Source organism: Mustelus asterias, chromosome 23 (assembly GCF_964213995.1).
Source record: "Mustelus asterias chromosome 23, sMusAst1.hap1.1, whole genome shotgun sequence".
Taxonomy (NCBI): Eukaryota; Metazoa; Chordata; class Chondrichthyes; order Carcharhiniformes; family Triakidae; genus Mustelus; species Mustelus asterias.
In genome coordinates this window covers 1322847-1343804 of record NC_135823.1, presented here as the reverse complement: position 1 = coordinate 1343804, position 20958 = coordinate 1322847, and the positions used below count along the sequence as shown (strand labels likewise).

The window sequence follows — 20958 nt, the reverse complement described above, 5'->3', positions numbered from 1 at the left end:
TGAATCAGTGTGAATCAGTACCCTCTAGAAGGGACCTGGACACCAGATGCAACGGAACACCAGTTCCTGAAGGTTCCCGTGCAAGTCTTTCACCATGCTGACTTGGAAATATATCACCTGGCCTTCACTGTTGTTCAATCAAAATCTTCGAGCTCCATTCCTAACAGCACTAAGGGTGTAACAACAACACACGTGTGCAGTGGTTGAAGAAGGCATCTCACCATTGCCTTCGCGAGGTCTTCTAGGGATGGGCATTTAGCTCTGGCCAGGCCAGCGATGCCAAAATCCAATCTTTTTATTTACTGGTTGCTGCCAATACCTGTGCCCCATTCTCAACTGGCACCATGCTGAGGGATGCATTAAAGCTTGGGACAGCCGCTGCACAGGCAGAAAGGGGGAAGGTCGAAGGCGAAGACAATTCTGCCATTGTGCACCTTGGGGTCGGTAATTTTCTGGAGCACCTCTCTCATACTGAACACATATGGTGAATATTAGATGCATCATAATTGTATTCAAGCATCTCAGACTATAACTTGATCAATGTGGGCAAATTAAGTGCCATTGTAATTTTTGTAATGACCGTTTTGAAATGTCTCCATTAATGTTTCTTTGGCTGTATTGATGCACATCAGAGGGCAACATGATCTCTGCAGAAAAGTTAAACAACATTAAAATTAAGATATTTTCACTTACAGACAAATGTCACTTTATTAATATGTAAATAAATGTCTCAGATGCAAGTGGACAATTAAATGAACCAGCTTGGGGAGAATAGGTGTGTGTGTGTGTGTTTGTGTGACTGTGTGTGTGTGTGTGCCTGAGAGAAAGAGGGAGAGAGAGAGAGAGAGAATGAGAGATTGTGTGTGTGTATGAGTGAGAATGTGTTTCTGTATATCTGTGATTGTTTGTGAATGCGCATGAATGAGTGTGTGAGTGTTTGAGTGAGCTGTGTGTGTATATGTGTGTATGTTTGAGTGTGTAAGTGTGTGTGATTGTTTGTATGTGTTTGTGCATATGTGTGCTTGCGTGTGTCTGTGCGTGAGCGCGTGTGTGAGTTTGTGTGTGTGAGTGAGTGTGTGTATGCACGTGAGAGTGCATGTGTGGGAGTGTATGTGTGTGAGTATGTGTTTCCGTGTGTGAGACTATGTGTGGGAGTATGAGTGCTGTGTCTGAGTGTGTGTATGTGCGCGTGTATGTATGTTTGTGAGTTTGAGTGTGTGTGAGTGTTTGTATGTGTGTGTGTGAATCAGTGTGAGTGTATGTGAGTGCGTGTGCGCATGTGATGGTTTGTGCATGCTTTAGTGTGTGAGAGTTTGTATGCGTGTGTGTATGTGTGTGTGAGTTTGAGTGCTTGTATGAGTGTGTCTCTGTGAATGTCTGAGTGTGTGTGAGAGAAATTATGTGTGTGCGATTGGATCCGCCTGTCTGCATGTCGATTTTTATGAATGTGATTGCTTGCTGTTCCTCAGTGGGCCGCTGCTTATATCTTCAGACATCCACAAACCCCCGCTCCCAACACGCAGTAGAAAGTGAGAAACTGAAAAAAAAAATGTCACGTCAATATCTCTTTTAAAGAGCTAACACAATGGATTGGGTAGCTTCCGTGATTGGATGATACTCTGATAAAAGGTTGGGCTAATTTGAAATGTTTTAAACTATTTTTGAATTTCCTATTGAACATACATTCTGGGGTCAATGCAGAATCTCTACACCACCCTAGAGTTTTTCTGCATTGGAAAAGAGATTGAAAATTGAAGGTGGGTCACGAAAAAGAAACCTGATGTTTTCCCTCTGGTAAATTAGACCGGCAGGATTTTCTTGTGGAAATAGACATGGAGCCAAGGAGACGTCCATGAAACAAACAATACAAACTTGTCCATTCAACAGATTATCTAAAATACTGACCCCATTTGCAAAATGTAAAATAAACTGTTTTTCATGTGATTTTGATTTGATTTGATTTCTTGTCACATGTATTAGTATACAGTGAAAAGCACTGTTACTTGCACGATTCAGACAAAGCATATCGTTCATCGAGACGGAAAGGAGAGGGTGCAGAATGCAATCTTACAGTCATAGCTAGGGTGTCGAGAAAGATCAACGCAGGTGAACTCAAAAGTCTGCTGGCAGCAGGGAAGGAGCTGCTCTCGAGTCGGTGGGTACGTGACTTCAGACTTTTGGATTTTTTTCCCGACGGAAAAGGATGAAAGAGAGAATGTCCGGAGTGCGTGTAGTCCTCGATCATGCTGGCTGCACTTCCAAGGCAGCCAGAAGAGTAGATTTAGCATAGTCGATTATATTCCACTGTATTCCTCTGATTCAATTGCGAAAGGAATATTGGCCAACGTGTAGGGACTTTCCTGATGTTCTCCGAACCTATCTTGTTGAATCTGAAACTTCAGTTCCTGACAAAATGTTAACGCCTTGACAAATGACGGTTTGTACATGAAATACAATTATTCTTTGATCGTGAACATTCAGAAGAGATTTGTATCTATCAATAATTGACTCATAATTCGATATGAAATGGATGAAACTGCAATTCTTTTTGACTTGACAAGATCAATATTGGATTTGATGCTGTGAGCGGTGGGTTGTCTGTCTGAAGTGCAACTTGTTTAACCAATTACAGAATTAAAACACAGCAGGGACTGGACGCGGGCAGCGATGCAGGGATGTAAGGGAGGCGACGTCCGAGTGATATTATCGCTCAACTGCTAATCCAAAAATTGTGCAAATGCTCTGGTGACCCGCGTTCGACTCCCACCATGGCAGTGGGTCGATTTTGAATTCACGAAAATAAATCTAGAATTAAGAATCTATTGATGACCGTAAATCGATTGTTGGGAAAAAGAAAACACTCTGGTTCACTAATCTCCTTTTAGGAAGGACATTTCCCCTCCTTATCTCGTCTGACCTACATGTCACTCCAGATTCTCCACGGCCCTCCAACAGCAGCTCGGGATGGGCAATAAATGTTGGACCAGCCAGCGACGCTCATGTCTCAAGAATGGACACACAAAAAAAAACTTGTGGCAGTTTAATTTTACTTTTACACAATAAAATGTGTTTATTTGAACCCTACATGTCAGATCCATTGGTTCACTGCACTGTGCTTTCGATTAGATGATATTTTTGAAGAGGCAACTTTTCCCGAAGTTTTCGCTCCTTTTTTTTAATTTTCCTCCCCAACTTCCCTCTAATTCAGAGGGCATTTGAGAGTCAGCCACGTGGCTGTGGGTGTGGAACCTAATGTAGGCCAGACCAGGTGAGGACGGCAGATTTCCTTCCCGAAACCAGTTCGATTGTACGACAATCCGCAATGGTTTAATGGTTATCATTAGACTTTTAACCCCAGATTTTTATTGAATTCAAATTTCACTATCTGCCTTGGTGGGATTCGAGCCCGTGTCCGCTGAGCATTTTCCTGGACCTCTGGATTAAACGTCCAGTGATAATTCCACTGTGCCACTCTCACTCTCATAACCATGTTGTGGATGGAGATATCGGCGTTGGACTGAACTGGGCACAGTAAGAAGTGTTAGAGGATAAGTTCCAACAAGGTTATTTGGAATCACGAGCTTTCGGAGCGCAGCTCCATCCTGAGGTGAGTGGAGAGCTAGGTTCACATTCACGGCCCATATAGAGAGAGACATAATTGCAAGATAAAGGTTGGAATGCGAGTCTTTTCAGGTGATCAAGTCTTTACAAGTGCAGACAACGCGAGTGGAGAGAGAGATCATCGCAGGTTAAAGAAGTGTGATTGTCTCAAGCCAGGACAGTTCGTTGGATTTCACAAACCGAGGCCAAATGGTGGGGGTTACATGTAGTGTGACATGAACCCAAGATCCCGGTTGAGGCCGTCCTCATGCATGGGGAACTTCGCTAATAAATTCTAACCAGGCAGCAAAGTCCATATCCCATGAACGAATAAAAAACGTAAACATTTCGGATTCATATGAATCTTGTTCAGAACTTGGACTGCAGTGTTGTGTTATATGAAAGAGATTTCAGTTGAGCATGTGTATACTGGGGTTAAAAGGGGAACATTACGAGAACAAGTCTGAAAAGTAATTCGATGGGTCAATGGAAGAAAACTGTTTCCTCTGACGGGAGCGGAGTGCGGGAGTCCATAACATGGGGGCCAGAACTTTTAAATTACCGTGACATCATTTAGGGGTGATGCCAGTATGCACTTTCCCATTGTGGACTGGTACTCTGAATCACTGTCCACCAGAAAGCTCTCGATGCAGGAATAATTGTCATTTAATTGGGTCCCGTGAGCAAGCCCCACCACGGCATATGGTAAAAGATAAATACAACACAAAACATTTGGAATTAAATTCTAATGTATAATTAAAAGCCGTTGTTGTAAAAAGCCCGTGCTGAAAAAATGGCCTGGCAAGCCACACATTTTAAAGATAAATATGAATGGCGAATACATGCTTAAGGTCCAACAGGTTTATTTGGTAGCAAATACCATTAGCTTTCGGAGCGCTGCTCCTTCATCAGATGGAGTGGAAAGCAGATTTCCACTCCATCTGACGAAGGAGCAGCGCTCCGAAAGCTAATTGTATTTGCTACCAAATAAAACTGTTGGACTTTAACCTGGTATTGTTAAAACTCTTACTGTATTTACCCCAGTCCAAAGCCGGCATCTCCATATCATGAATACATGCTAGCCAGCCAGTGATGCCTACATCCCATGAATGAACCAATTGAAGTAATAGTGAAGTTTATCTCTTAAAAATAAACCGTCTCAAGCTTCCAATGTTTGCAGTATCGAAGTTGTGACGGAAATATATCAACACCTCAATGAAACGCCGTTTGAGTTACATTTTCATAATTAACTATTTACTTTATTCTGAAGGCCAGTCTCATTTACATTCTTGATGGATCCATTGATGTATCGATACATCGACTGATTTTGTCGATGCTTCCCGCTGCCTCAGAAAAGCAGCCAGCATATCCAAGGACCCCACACACGCTGGACATACTCTCTTCTACCTTCTTCCGTCAGAAGAAAATATACAAAAGTCTGAGATCATGTACGAAACGACTCAAGAACAGCTTCTTCCCTGCTGCCGTCAGACTTTTGAATGGACCTGCCATATATTACGCTGATCTTTCTCTACACTCTTGCTATGACTTTTCCTTCCCCCGTATGTACTCGCTGAAATTTATGTTTTGTCTGCAAGTATCAATAGTTTTCACTGTAGCCCAATCCATGTGACAATAATAAATCAAATCAAATCAGACATCTCCAACAAACAATGTTGAAACGCTGCCCATGTTTTCTTCAATATGAAGTATACCATTATTTCCAGAACAACAGGCCACTGTCACAGTGTTCGTAATCTACGCCAGCCTCCTCCCACCCACACTCTACCAACCTGCTCCCCCCCCCCGCCGCCCCCCCCCCCCCACCGCGCAAACATGTTCTATTATCACCTCCCTCCTGTGTTGACCCAATTTCCCCCGAAATAAGTATCTGATTTTCAACTCAACCAAGCCCTGTCGTATTGAGTTCCACATTCTACGCAATATCTGGGAAAGACCCTTCTCCTGAACTCACCATTGGATACAGTAAGGAATATCAGGTGCTGGTGGTCCAATGTTCTTGTCTCCACTCATTTTGTATACCTCTATCCAATGAATCTTTCATAGCTTCCAAGACCTATTTTACGTCATCCCACAGTCCAATATTTTTACTGTAAAGAGCCTGTTCAATTTTAACTGATATCATAACATTATATTACTGGTAGCAATCTATTAAAATTGTTGCCCACAGTTAAACGTCACCCATCAGTTCTATACAAATGTCCTGTTACCTGACAGTCCAGATTCACTGAACACATTTGAACTGATGTGTCAGACAGTTTGAACTCACACACTCAATGCTTGAGTTTGGAAGCATGCTGTAAAGTGATAGTTCTTTGGATGCTCTCCTTCCTGCTCAAGCTCATGTGAAAATATACAAAATATTTTTAAAAATCATTCACACAAGAAAGGGAAATATGTTGATCCTGTGCAGTAAGCAGATAGGCCTAAATGTCAGCGTGCTCTTGACATGGTGCATGTTCCATTAGGCCTAAACAATGTCCAGTAGGTGATAAACCGTTGTCATTTATTCTTTGTTGTTGATAATTCGGCCAGAAGAAGAATGCGAGGTACAGTCGCTTGGACAGACTCAACCAACATTTCTTCTTTCTCAGCAGGCTAAGAAAATTCCGCATGTCCGCTACGACGCTCGCCAACTTTTACCGATGGGGCATAGAAACCATTCAGTCCGGATGTGTCGCAGCTTGGTATGGCTCCTGCTCCAACCAAGACACAAAACATTACCACGGGTTATGAATAAAGCCCAATCGATCACTCAAAGCAGCCTCCCATCCATTGACTGTGTGTGCACTCACCGCTGCCTCGCAAAAGCAACCAGCATAATCAAGGATCCTGCACACTCTGGACATATTCTCTTCCACCTTCTTCCTTCGGAGAAATATATAAAAGTCCTGAGATCACGTTCCAATCGAGCAAGAACAGCTTATTCTCTGCTGATGTCAAGCTTTTGAATGAACCTAACTGGCATTAAGTTTATCTTTCTCTACACCGTAGCTATGACTGGAACATTATAATGTGTATTCTCCTTTCCTTCTCTATGAGTGGTATGCGCGCAAGAAACTACTGTTTCCTAACAGATGTGACAATAATAAACTGTGAAAATCGCCTGGTCACCACACTCCGGCGCCTGTTCGGGTGCACTGAAGGAGAATTTTGCATGGCCAATTCACCTAACCTGCATTTCTTGGGACTGTGGGAGGAAACCGGAGCACCCGGAGGAAACCCACGCAGATGCGGGGAGAATGTGTAAACGCCACACAGACAGTGACCCAAGCCGAGAATCGAACACGGTTCCGTGGCGCTGTGAGGCAGCAGTGCTAACCTCAGTGCCAGTGTGCCATCCCAGTGACAGTCATCAATGCCAAACTTGTTCGTGTCACCAACATTACCCGGGACAATTCAAAAATCGACAAACCTTGCATAAGGGAAGTGAATTTACCAAGTAAAAGCAGATGGATGCATGGGGGAAGAGAGAGAGAGAGGGAAACAGAGTGAGACAGGGAATTAAATAGAGAAGGATGTATAGAAATGAAGAAAGACAGATAGAAAGACAGATAAATATGTAGAGGAAAGATTATACAGATGGATGGAGATGGATGGAGATGGATGCAGATGGATGGAGGGACGGACTGATGGATGGTTGGATGGATGAATGGATGGATGGATGGATGGATGGATGGATGGATGGATGGATGGATGGATGGATGGATGGATGGATGGATGGATGGATGGATGGATGGATGGATGGATGGGTGGGTGTGTGGGGGGGTGGGTGGGTGGGTGGGTGGGTGGGTGGATGGGTGGATGGGTGGATGGGTGGACGGACGGACGGACGGACGGACGGATGGACGGATGGATGGACGGATGGATGGACGGACGGATGGATGGATGGATGGATGGATGGATGGATGGATGGATGGATGGATGGATGGATGGATGGATGGATGGATGGATGGATGGATGGATGGATGGATGGATGGATGGATGGATGGATGGATGGATGGATGGATGGATGGATGGATGGATGGATGGATGGATGGATGGATGGATGGATGGATGGATGGATGGATGGATGGATGGATAGAATCATGGACAGTTGGACGGACGGACGGCTGGACGGATGGATGGAATGTTGTATAATGAACAGCAGACGGTAGGGTATAGAATGAGGAAATGAGGACCTCAATGTTTCTGAGCGCTTTTTCGCGAATTAATTTGAAGTTAATCTCATTACCAAATTACCTCTCGAGATTCTAGAACCAATCAGAAAATTACAAAAATTCTACTCTGCAGTGCAACAGCTTCACCTCCACCCCCACAGCCCGTCAATCTGAGGAATACACCTCTCTCCCTGCATGTATTTGGCTTTCTATCCATCTTCCCACGTGTCCTACGTGCTTCGCACTTTATTATTTCCTAACAGCCATCTTACGAGATACATGGAAATCCATGCACGTTATACCTAATGCATTCTCGTTTATTGTCCATTCGGATACTTCTTCCAAAATGACCTCCATTATACTTGTTCAACATGATTGCACTTTTACAATTCGCTGCTGTCTGTCCTAAGATGAAGCATCAGGTCAATCCCAAGATCGGGTGCAATGCCTTCTCCTGTCAACTTGGATCTTGTTTGTCTCCCTTGTGGGGATATTGAAATGGATTCAATCAGATTTTGAATTTGGCTTTGGGACCAAGCAAGGAATGGTTATCCGGTTCATTCTGAGTATTCGATTTGTAACTATAAGGATGAAGAAAAAAATTAAAATGAAAAAACCCATTAATTTTGGAATGGTCGTAAATTTCACGTCGAATAATAGATGATAGACGTGTGTCCTCCATTCACTGCATACTTAATTCTTCATAAATACCCAACTGATTTCCAGTTGGATGCAACTTTCAAGGTACAGCGTTTCGTTCGGAAGGATCGAATTAGTGTGGATTTCCTTGTTAGGGTAGGTGATATGGATAGGATTAAAATATGTTTTTTCTTTAGTGTTAGGGTTAGTGGGTGGTTTATTGCAAGGGTAAGTGTTCAGGTTAATATTAGCATTAGGCTTAAGGTGAGGGATAAGATGAGTGTTGAGGTTATTTTCGGGCGTTACAATCAGAAACAATAGTGTTTAGAACGAATAGATGGGGGAAAGGGATATAGGATCCTGATACACACCTAATTGATACAAAGGTTAATATAACCGTATGCACAAACAACAGGACGTGTGAGTGACGCACAAGTAAATCGAATTGAAAGCTGAAGTGCTATGTTGAATTATCATCACCATTAGTTAGGGGAACACTTGTACTCCTGTGAATGACTCTGGTGTTCACATTATTGAATGAATAAAGAGGGCTGGGGAATCTGGGACAACGAAACTGTATTCGGACTGTACCGAAATAGAGAGTTTATAATTATCAGAAAAGGTGGAATAGGTTGAGTCGCTTTCGTTTGGACCTGACACAGAGACTGTAAAGTTGTTGAAGCATGACTAACGAATGCAGAGACTATGCAAATAACAATCACATGACGTTTATTATTTATTAGTGTCACAAGTAGGCTTGCATTAACACAGCAACGAAGAATAAATAAATGTGAAAGATTCAAGCAAAAATAAACGTTGCTCACAAATTACTAAAAATATGAGGAAAATGTTAATATCTACCTCTCTCAGATGAGACACTTCCATTGACAAGATGTTGACTGAAGTTGAACTGAACGGCGCAGATACACCGAGCTGCGCTGTTCCAAGAACCCGCCTGGAGAATTACGTAACTCCTGGTTGTATAATTTCCATCTGGATCGATTGCACCAGAATCAATCCTGCGTCCATAACCGGCCAGAAACATCCCAGTGGATGGCAAACTGATCTAGATCCACACTCTTCACCACACACACCAAAGGGACCACTTCCATCCAGGGAACTTCAACCAGTGGCGGAGTTAAGAAGTAGATGATTGGAGTTCCTGGAGTGATAGATGGATAATGTTTCGGCACTATTAGACATACATTTCCTGGTTATTCATGATACAATTGCGAAAATGTTTTTTTATTTACCTGTAATGAGCAATGCGGAACTGTTTGCAAACATAAATGGCATCCCACTGAACTGCTTAGCTGCACAGTAATACAGCCGCGAATCATTGGCCCGGACTCCCGCGATGATTAGGGAATAGAGGGGCAATTTGTGATTTACTTCTCCAGAAAATCTCCCGTTTGAAGGGTTGCTTTTTGTCACGGTGTGAACCAGTTGGAGATGCTCCCGTTGCCGCTGTTTATATCATGGACAATTCTCCCTGCTAACCAGTCCGTGTGACAATGCACGTTGTAGATGCTTCCAAGCGACAGAATCTGGATCGCCGGGGTCTGGGACAAAACTGCCTGAGATACAACACCTGAAAGTGCCACACAAATGCCAGGCAATGACCATCACTAGTAAGAGGCACTCAAACCAATGCCCCTTTACATTCAATGTTGTAATCATCACTGAATACCCCACTGTCAACATCCTTGGAGTGAGCATTGACCAGAAAGTCGACTGGACTCACCACATAAACACAGTGGCTACGAGAGCACGTGAGAGGCTAGGAATACTGCGGCAAGTAAATCACCCCCTGACTCCCCAAATCCTATCCACCATCTAAAAGGCACAAGTCAGGAGTACGATGGAATACTACCCACTTTCTTGGATGAGTATACCTCCAAAAACACTTAAGAAGCTTGACACCATCCAGGACAAAGCAGCCAGCTTGATTGGCACCACATCAGCAAAGATTAATTTCCTCCACCGCCGACGCTCAGTTGCAGCAATGTGTAATATCTACAAGATGCACTGCAAATGTCCTTAGACAGCAGCTTCCGTGCCCACGACCGCTTCCATAGAGAAGGACAAGGGCAGCAGATAAATGGGAACACCATTATCTGCAAGTTTCCCACCAAGACACTCACCATCCTGACTTGGAAATATATCGCCATTCTGTTACAGTCGCTGTGTCAAAATCCTGGAATTCCCTCCCTAACAGCATTGTGGGTCAATCCACAGAACATGGACTGTAGCGACTCAGGAATTCAGCTCACCACCACCTCCTCAAGGGCAGCTAGGGATGGGGAATAAATGCTGGCCAGCTGGCGACGCCCATGTCCCACGAATGAATAAAAAAAAAACAATTTTAAAAATGTGCACTATTCCTCAGCTTTGAAATGACGTGAATTTTCAAAGACTTACACATAAATTGTAGTCTGAATGTTCAATTCCTCTGGAAGAGAAACGAATTCAATATTCTTTTTCAAACGATCCTCTCAATTCATCCTGCCAACTTCAACGTTTCAGTCTCAGTTGCTCTGTATCTCTCCAATCTTGCATCCTCTTTTCAATTTTTAACCGTATTTCATGTTGCTTCTTGAAATCTTCATAGAATAATGTACCACTTCATTCGAATGGGTTAATTTGGATCAGCTAACTGGCTGGTTATCTCTGCCTGAAGAAATAAGGCCATATGCCGGAGCAAAATTCGACCAATCGGTCCACCGTGTCTGCTCCGCCATTCGATCATGACTCATAGGTTTCTCATTCCCATTTTCCCGCCTTTTCCCTGTGACACTTGTTCCCCCTACCAATCAGAAACGCATCGACCTGTTAAATATACTCAATGACCGGACCTCCACAGTCTTTTGTGCCAAAGAATCACCACCCTCTGGCTGAAGGCATTGCACCTCATCTTGGTTCTTAAGAATCGTCCCGTTACTCTGAGCATGTGCCCTCGGATTCGAATGTTTCCTGGACATGGAAGCATCTTCTCCACGTCCAGTCTATCGAGATTTTTTGTGTTCTGTAATTTTCAATGAGATCCTTTTAAACTCCATTAAGTACAAACCCATACTCCTCAAGCGCTCTTCATACGTCAGGCTTTTCATTCCCGGGATCATTCCCGTGAACCTCCCTTGGACACTCTCCAAGGCCAGCACATCACATCCTTCCTTAGGTAGGGGACCTAAAATTGCTCACAATATTCCAAATGCGGTCCGACCAGAGCCTGAAAAAACCTCAGCCACACATGCTTTTGTATTCTGGTCCTCTCGAGATGAATGCTAACATTGCATTTGCCTTCCGAACAACCAGCTCAACCGACAAGTTAACCTTAAGAGAATCCTGAACTTGGACTCCCAATATCCTGTGCATTTAAGAACATAAGAAATCGGAGCAGGAGTAGGCCATCTAGCCCCTCGAGCCTGCCCCGCAATTCAATAAGATCATGGCTGATCTGAAGTGGATCAGTTCCACTTACCCGCCTGATCGCTGTAACCCCTAATTCCCTTACCGATCAGGAATCCATCTATCCATGATTTAAACATATTCAACGAAGTAGCCCGCACCACTTCAGTGGGCAGAGAATTCCAGAGATTCACCACCCTCTGAGAGAAGAAGTTCCTCCTCAACTCTGTCCTAAACTGACACCTCTTTATTTTGAGGCTGTGCCCTCTCGTTCTAGTTTCCTTTCTAAGTGGAAAGAATCTCTCCATCTCTACCCTATCCAGCCTCTTCATTATCTTATAGGTCTCTATATGACCGCCCCCCCCCCCCCCAGCCTTCTAAATTCCAACGAATACAAACCCAATCTGCTCAGTCTCTCCTCATAATCAACACCCCTCATCTCTGGTATCAACCTGGTGAACCTTCTCTGCACTCCCTCCAAGGCCAATATATCCTTCCGCAAATAAGGGGACCAATGCTGCACACAGTATTCTAGCTGCGGCCTCACCAATGCCCTGTACAGATGCAGAAAGACATCTCTGCTTTTATATTCTATCCCCCGAGCGATATAGGCCAACATCCCATTTCCCTTCTTGATCACCTGTTGCACCTGCAGACTGGGTTTTTGTGTCTCATGCACAAGGACCCCCAGGTCCCTCTGCACAGCAGCATGTTGTAATTCCTTTCAATTTAGATAATAATCCAACTTGCTATTATTTCTTCCAACGTAAATAACCTCGCATTTGTTAACGTTATACTCTATCTGCCAGATCCTCCCCACTCACTCAACCTGTCCAAATCCCTCTGCAGACCTTCTACGCCCTCCACACGATTCACATTTCCACTTATCTTTGTGTCGTCTGCAAACTTTGTTACGCTACACTCAGTCCCCTCCTCCAGATCGTCTATATAAATGGTAAATAGTTGAGGCCCCAGTACCGATCCCTACGGCACGCCACTAGTTACCATCTGCCAACCAGAAAAGCACCCATTTATTCCGACTCTCTGCTTCCTGTCGGATAGCCAATCCCCAATCCACGCTAACACCCGACCCCCAACTCCGTGTGACTCAATCTTCTTCAGCAACCTTTTGTGAGGCACCTTCTCAAACGCCTTTTGGAAATCCAAAAACACCGCATCCACCGGATCCCCTCCATCAACCGCACTAGTCACATCTTCATAAAAATCCAACAAGTTCGTCCGAATTGTGAATTTGCCCCCATTTAGAAAATAGTCCATGCCTCTTCTCTTCCTACTAACGTGCATCACATCACATTTTCCCATATTCTATTACATCAGCCACTCCAATGTCAATATGTCACATCATTTACTGCCTTTGCAAGTTTAATGTCATTTGAGAGCGTTATAATTATCTCCATTCAACCAAATCCACATCTGTGCTATGTAAGAAAACGGACTGCCCTCGTTCGCAATCTACTGTAAATCTTCATAATTCTGAGACAGAGCTGTTTCACAACTACTCTCCGCTTTCACCTTGGCCAATTTTGCATTCAGGGTTCTTCTTTCCGTTCATCCTGTGATATTTGTAGCAAGTCGGTGATGTGGAACTTGTAAAATGCGACACGATTATGAAGACATTCGTTAATGTCAATTGCCTCTAGAAAATCTCCGATTTGATTTGATCGTATTTCTTATTGTCAAATGTATTGGGATATACTACCATTTCTTGTGCGCTGTACCAATGAAACATACCATTCACAAATTATACGGGGGAGTAGGAAAGGAGAGGGTGTAGAATATAGTGTTACAGTCATAGCCAGGGTCTAGAGAAATATCAACTTAAAATCGAATAAATTCAAAGAATCGTACAGTACCGAAGGAGGCCATTCGGCCCATCGAGTCTGTATCAACCACAACCCCACCCTGGCCAAGCCCATGATCCTCATTTACCGTTATAATCCCTCTGAGAGTCGTGACAATTTAGCATGACCAATCAACCTAACCCGCACATCTTTCGACTGCGGGAGGAAACCGGAGCGCCCGAAGGAAACCCATGCAGATACGGGGAGAAATGTGTAAACTCCTCACAGGCTGTATATGGTCTGATCATTCAAAAATCTGATGACAGCAAGGAACAAACTATTCTTGCGTCGGTTGGTACGTGACCTCAGACTTTTGTGTCTTTTTTCCCGATGGAAGACGTGGGAAAGGAATATGCCTGGGGTGCGTGGGTTTTTTTGATTATGGTGGCTGCATTTCCCGAGGCAGCACGACAGAGTCAATGGCTTGTTTGCGTTATGGACTGGACTAGGTTCACAAATCTTTGTCTTTTCTTTCAGTCTTGGAAAGAGCAGGAGACATATCAAACTGTGTTGCATCAGGAAGGCATATTTTCTATGGTGCAGCTGTAAAAGATATTGAGTCGTAGCGGACATGTCCAATTCCCTTTGCCCCCTGAGAAAGTAAAGGCATTGGTGGTCTTTTTGAAATATCGTATTTTCGTGAAGCGACCAGGACCAATTGTTGCTGACCTGGTGGCCCAGGCGTGCAGTATCCAGTGGGCAAATGGCCTCAAAATAAGGGGGAGCAGATTTAGGACTGAGTTGAGAAGAAACTTCTTCACCCAAAGGGTTGTGAATCTTTGGAATTCCCTGCCCAGTCAAGCAGTTCATGCTACCACATTGAACGTTTTTAAGGCAAGGATAGATAGATTTTTGATTAGTAAAGGAATTAAGGGTCATGGTGAGTGGGCGAGTAAATGGAATTGAGTCCACAAAAAGATGAGCCACGATCTGATTGAATGGCGGAGCAGACTCGAGGGGCCAGATGGGCTATTCCTGCTCCTCGTTCTTATGTTCTTATGAAATTAAATCTCGGATGGAAACAATGCTGAGATGGCGGGAAGAACCAATGAGACCAGTGGAAAATAGGGTGGAAAGTCGATGCTTTAAACCCTGCTCCAGATCACAGAAAATTTGATAAATTACAATGAGAGTTGGTCATTTCATACGACCACAGGACAAATAAAACTTGACACATATTAAAGACATTTTGTCTATCCATTGCGTTAAATTGATGCTTCCATTCACCCAATTAAAACTTACTACACTCAATGAGCAGAGTCAGAAGCTTCTGAGACACTAGCTCAAATGCAGGATTAGGTCATTCATTCCCTCAATCCTTCCCGATCAGCAAAAAAAAACTTGGTTGATCTGCCTGTGGTCTCACATTCCTTTTCATATCTGTCCCCCTGAACACTTGACTCCTTTCACGATCACCTTTCGTTCATTCGAGGGGCATGGGCATCGCTGGCTGGCCAGCATAAATTACCCATCCCTAGTTGCCCTTGGAGGGCAGTTGAGAGTCAATCACATTGTTGTGGCTCTGGAATTAAATGCAGGACAGACCAGGTAAGGACGGCAGATTGATTTCCTCCCGTAAAGTATATTAGTGAACAAGATGGGTTTTTCTGACAATCGACAATGTTTTCATGGTCATCAGTCGATTCTTAAGTCGCAATATAGTTGATTGATTTCATCTGCCGTGGCAGAATTCGAACCCAGGTCCCCAGAACATTAATTGAGTTTGTGAATTAATAGCCAAAAGATAATGCCACTAGGCCATCGCCTCCCCTGTCTAATTTGTTTCCATTCGACTTGAACATAATCAATCACGATGTCTCCACTGCTCTCTGGGTCGGCCATCCGAAACAGTAACATTCCGTTGACAGAAGTAATCATTTCTCATTGGTAGATGGGAGACACCTTATTTGGAAACGGTGTACACTAGTTTTAGATTGTCAGACGAGAGGAAGTGTCGTCAGAATGCATCCTGCCAAACTCCTCAGCACTTTGTATGTTCCAATCACATTCGGTAACAAATAAAACTCTGTTTGATGTGAATTGCAATCTCTCCAAACTGAGATTTTGATCGTCATTGTAAAAGTCCCATTTAAAGTAATTTGTATCAGCTCCTTGAGAGCTGAAGAAAATAACTTCCGGAATATTGGAAACTTTCCAGCACATAAAATCTCATTCTCAGTTAAACAGGAGCGGCACAGTCGCACAGTCATTAATACTGCTCCCTCGCCGTGCCAGGAACTCGGGTTCCATTCCCACCTTGAGTGACTGTGTGGAGTTTGCACGTTCTCCCAGTGTGTGTGTGGGCGTCCTTCCAAAGTCCAAAGATGTGCAGGTTACGTAAATAAACCATGTTAAATTGTCCCTTAGCGTCCGAAGATATTTAGTTTAGGTGAATTTGACATGTTAAAATGTCCCTTAGCGTCCAAAGGTGTGTAGGTGATTGCGATTGGCCATGCTACAGTGTCCCTTAGTGTCCAAAGATGAGCAGGTTAAATGGATTAGCCATGCTAAAATGCCCCTTAGTGTCCAAGGATGTGTAGTTCAGTTGGACGAGCCGTGCTAAATTGCCGCTTAGTGTCCAAAATGTGTAGGTTAATCGGATTAGCCGGGTCAAGACGTGGAATCACGGGGATAGGGCCTGGGTAAGATCCTTTGTCGGAGTGTCGGTGCCGACTCAATGGGCTGAATGGCCTCCTTCTGCACTCATTCTCTGTGTAAACCAACGGATAGGGTATTAGCAATGACTTAATCAGTCCGATATTGATTTAGAAACAATATCTGAAATATAAATTTGCCTGCACTTTTTTTTCCCTTTCGGTTGCATTCCCGTGAGTAAATAGAACCAAAGGCCCCATTGAGCAGGGCCGAGTTTAGTATTTGGTCAGAGAACCCGCGAAATCCCAGGGAAAGACCGGATTTATACCAGTGTTTGTTGATATATTAACGACTGATTTGCTCAGTGTCGCAATTGCGTTTGCTTCTTAATTGTCCTGGCGGTTGTTGTCCTCCCACAGTCCTCAATTTCTGACCAAGTCTCCGCTGCTCAGACTGCCTGTTTACAGTTTGGGTGTAGAACACTAATGTGGGCAGCTGCAGCGTGGATTTTCACTGAAAGCGGCCCCGGCGAAGATCCCGTTTGGATGATCTATCACGGACACGTGGTAGCCTCAATTCTGAAACCCTCAGTTATTAACATCTTTTGATAGATTCGGAAAAAAAAATGACCATTGCTGTATGTGGGATTTAGCTGTTGGCAAACTAGCAGTAGTAATTTCCTACATGACAAGATAGCGATAATTTAACACAAAACCTAAAATGTTTTGGAATGCTGAGAGATCGGGACCGATGCAGTAACACAGTAACGTTGTGACTCAGGCCTGCAACCGACACTTGCAGTGTTTTTAACTTCACTGCACTGTAACCCTACTATATTGTGGGGGGAAAACAGATTCCCAGACATTCTTGTCAAAAATAAAGCAGATGTCGACAAAATCATTGATAACTAAGCAGATTTAATAGCCCCTTAATCTATCAGTATTTTAAATAATTATTCTCAAGTAAATTAGACTAAATTGGGGCGGCACAGCAGCACAGTGGTGAGCACGGCTGCTTCAGCGCAAGGTTCCCGGGTTCTATTCCTGGCTTGGGTCACTGTCTTGCGGAGTCTGCCTGTTCTCCCCGTGTCTACGTGGGCTGCCTCTGGGTGCTTCGGTTTCCTCCTACAATCTGAAATAAGTGAACTGGCCATGCTAAATTCTCACTCAGTGTACCCGAACAGGCGCCGGAGTATGGCGTCTGAGGGATTCTCACAGTAACGGTATTGCACTATTTATGCAAACCTACCTATGACTAAGGAATAATCTTTATCTTTTAAATTCACATTTCCGACTGAGTCAAGATTGAAATAATACATAATAATGTCAACGGTGGGTCTGAATGAGGCTGACGAAATGGATGTTCTCCCCGAGCGGCCAGCATTAATCTCTATCATATACAGCTGCAAAGAAGGATCATTTAGACCCCAAAACGTTAACTCTGTTCTCTGCATGGATGCTGCCAGACATGTTGAGTTCGTTCAGCATTTTCAGTTTTTATTTCAGATTTCGAGCAACTGCAGTATTTTGCTTTTGTACCAATATCTCTTTCAATCAGGATTTTCTCTGAGCGAGTGGCACATCAAATCAAGAGGCGAGATATCTTGAGATGTACCTATCATGCTCCAATATCCCGCTGCGATACATCCTCTCCACTCACCGCCCACGTTCCACCGCACCCCACCCCCCCCCCCCCCCCCCCCGCCACCAAACCAAAAAAAACAAAGTTAGATTCTGAATATGAATTGACAACTGAACCATACAAACGTCTAGTGTACCTTCGCAGTTTTGCAATCCATTTACTCAACTTTGGATGTGGAAAGCTCCAACAATATGATAATTATCTCGTTCCATCAGCGTTACAGTGAAGATGAAAATTGCATAAAATCATGATGCAGTGAAGTCCTCATGGTTTACAGGTTTTTTGAAACATCCTCACACAATCTCAAACAATGACGCACAGGGCGCAGAAACAAGATGGAGACGATGCTGAACTGGTGCGACAACAATAATTTGTCATTCAATGTCAACAAAACCAAGGAGATAGCTATCGATTTCAGGAAACGTAATGGAGAATTTGCCCCTCTCTACATCAATGTGGACGAAGTAGAAATGGCCGAGAGCTTAGCTTTTTAGATGTCCAGATCACCCACAACCTGCTCTGGTCCCCCCATGCCAACACTACAGTCAAGTAAGCCGACCAACGCGTCTACTTTCTCAGAAATATAAGGACATTTGGCATGTCCGCCACGACTCTCGCCACCTCTTACAGATGCAGACAGAAAGGATTCTTTCTGGTTTGATCACAGCTTGGTATAGCTCCTCATCTGTTCAAGATTGCAAGAAACTACAAAGGGTCGTGAATGAAGCCCAGTCCATCACGCGAACCAGCCTCCCATCAACTGACTGTCTGCACTTCCCGCTGCCTCGGCAAAGGAGCCAGCATAATCAAGGATTCCACGCACCACGGACATAAACTCCTCCACCTTCTTTCATCGAGAAAAATACACAAAAGTCTGAGATCACGAACCAATCGACTCAAGAACAGCTTCTCCCCTGCTGCCATCAGACTTTGGAAAGGTGCTACCTCGCACTAAATTGCTATTTCTCTACACCCTAGCTGTGACTGTAACAGTAAATTCTGCACCCTCTCCTTTCCTTCCATATGGATGGTATGCTTTGTCTGTATAGCGCTCAAGAAACAATACTTTTCACTGATTACCAATACATTTGACAATAATTAATCAAATCAAATCTATCATTCTTAGTGTTGCCATTTTCAATTGTCCAGTAATGCACCAGCAGTACCCCTTCCCCAATCCCTGCAAACGTAGAACAACATTCAAGCTCAACAGGAATTTCTGCTTAGGGGGGTTGTGCTCAGGATTTCCACTCCTCTTGTGGATAAAGTGGTCACTGAATTCACTCCGGAAGGCCTGTCTCCCATTTTAACTTTCTCTTCCTTTGTCAGGACTCTATCCTTCCAGAGGAAGTTAGTAAAGAACAAATTGAACAAAGAACAAAAAAGGAACCTTCCTGCCCTCCAAACTGCACTGATTACATTGTCCTGTCTTGATCAACATCTCATATCCCTCCATTTCTCGCCTGTGCATGTGTCTATCCAGGTACGTCTTAAATGTCGATATGGTGACTGCCCCAATCACCTCACTTGACAGTGCACTCCAGTCCCCCACCATCCTCTGTTTAGAAAGATTGACCCGCACATCTCCACAGAACCTTTCCCCCTTATATTGAACTTGTGCCTCCTTGTAATTATCATTTCGTCCTTGGGAAATGCCTCCAACTAGTCACCCTATCGGTGCCCCTCATAATTTTATAATTTTCCATCAGGCCGCCACTCAACCTCCGTCTTTCCAGGGAGAACAATCCCTGTTTATTCAATCTCTCCTCATAGCTTATACCCTCCATACCAGGCAACATCCTGGTCAACCATTTCTGTGCACCCTCCAAAGAATTGCACATAGTATTCCAAATGTGGCCGAACCAACGTTTTACATAACTGTAACATAATTTGCCAACTTTTATACTCGATGCCCTGCACGATGAAAGCCAGCATGCCATATGCTTTCTTCGCCACCACTCCACCTTTGCTGCCACGTTTATGGATCTGTGGAACTGCACGTCCAGACCTCTCTATGTGCCGAAGCTCCGGATTGTTCTGCCATATATTTTGTCGCTCTCACTTGCATTGAATGTACCAAAATGCATCACGACGCATTTCAGTTCTGAATCCATCTAGCTACTTCACTCCTGATTCCGTGTGATTTATCCTTTTGCATCAACCTGCCATGTGGGACTTTGTGAAATGTCAGAACATCCAGGCGAACTGACAGTCGGAGGACTCTTGTCTCCCAGGATGGCAGATGGCGATCCCCTAGAATTTCCCATCCAGGCACTGTTACTGATGCAGAAGAAACGCCATGCTTATCTGGAGGGGCTGCCTGGAACATTCGTACAACTGCAAGGCCATCTGAAGGAGTCCACCAGGCTTCCGGCAATGCATGCAACACAGGCTGACACGGCAAGGGTAGTGGCCGGAGTGGAGAGCCTTGGGCAAGAAGTCCATGCAATGACCGATCATGTCCAAGGCCTGGCTCACTGTCTGCTGTCCATTGCTGAAGGCCAAAACAGCATGTCCAGCATTTTAACTGGCAAGTCAAAGGTCCAGGCCACATTGCGGAAGTGTTGAGGAAGTTTGGCCCCCTCCTTGGCCTGAAGAGCCAACGGCATCTGCACCTTTGCAGCAGCCCCCTGGTCTTCCGGTTCCAGCTCCTTTAGTGCAAAGTCGTGCCTGGCTTGGCTCTGGCTCTCTCGCAGCCTCCTGCTTCCCTCGGCACCGGCGAACAGAACCATTGATATCTGTTATGGCTTCAGTCCAAAATCCATCGTCAGTCTTTGAGGACATAGAAGGGAGAGAGTAAGTGAGTATATGAGAGAGAGAGAAAGTGAGAGAAAGAGAGAGAGAGAGAGAGACAGACAGAGAGAGAGACAGAGAGAGGCAGAGAGACACACACACGCACACGCAGAAAGGGAGGGACAGAGAGAGAGAGAGAGAGGGAAAGGGAAAGACACAGAACGAGACTGAGAGAGATAGAGAGAGACAGAGACACAGAGGGAAACACACAGAGAATGAGAGAGACAGAGAGAGAGAGG

At 44.3% G+C, this 20958-nt stretch overlaps 1 protein-coding gene across 1 annotated transcript in view; it reads right to left on the bottom strand.

Annotated features, from left to right (window-relative positions):
- The window catches only part of LOC144510901 (uncharacterized), an 84658-nt gene extending 64000 nt beyond the window's left edge, over positions 1-20658 (bottom strand). Inside the window, exon 1 of the mRNA XM_078240959.1 lies at positions 20405-20658. Within this exon, the coding sequence (XP_078097085.1) occupies positions 20405-20658 (254 nt within the window). The remainder of the gene's footprint in view (positions 1-20404) is intronic.
- Positions 20659-20958: the final 300 nt, after the last annotated feature.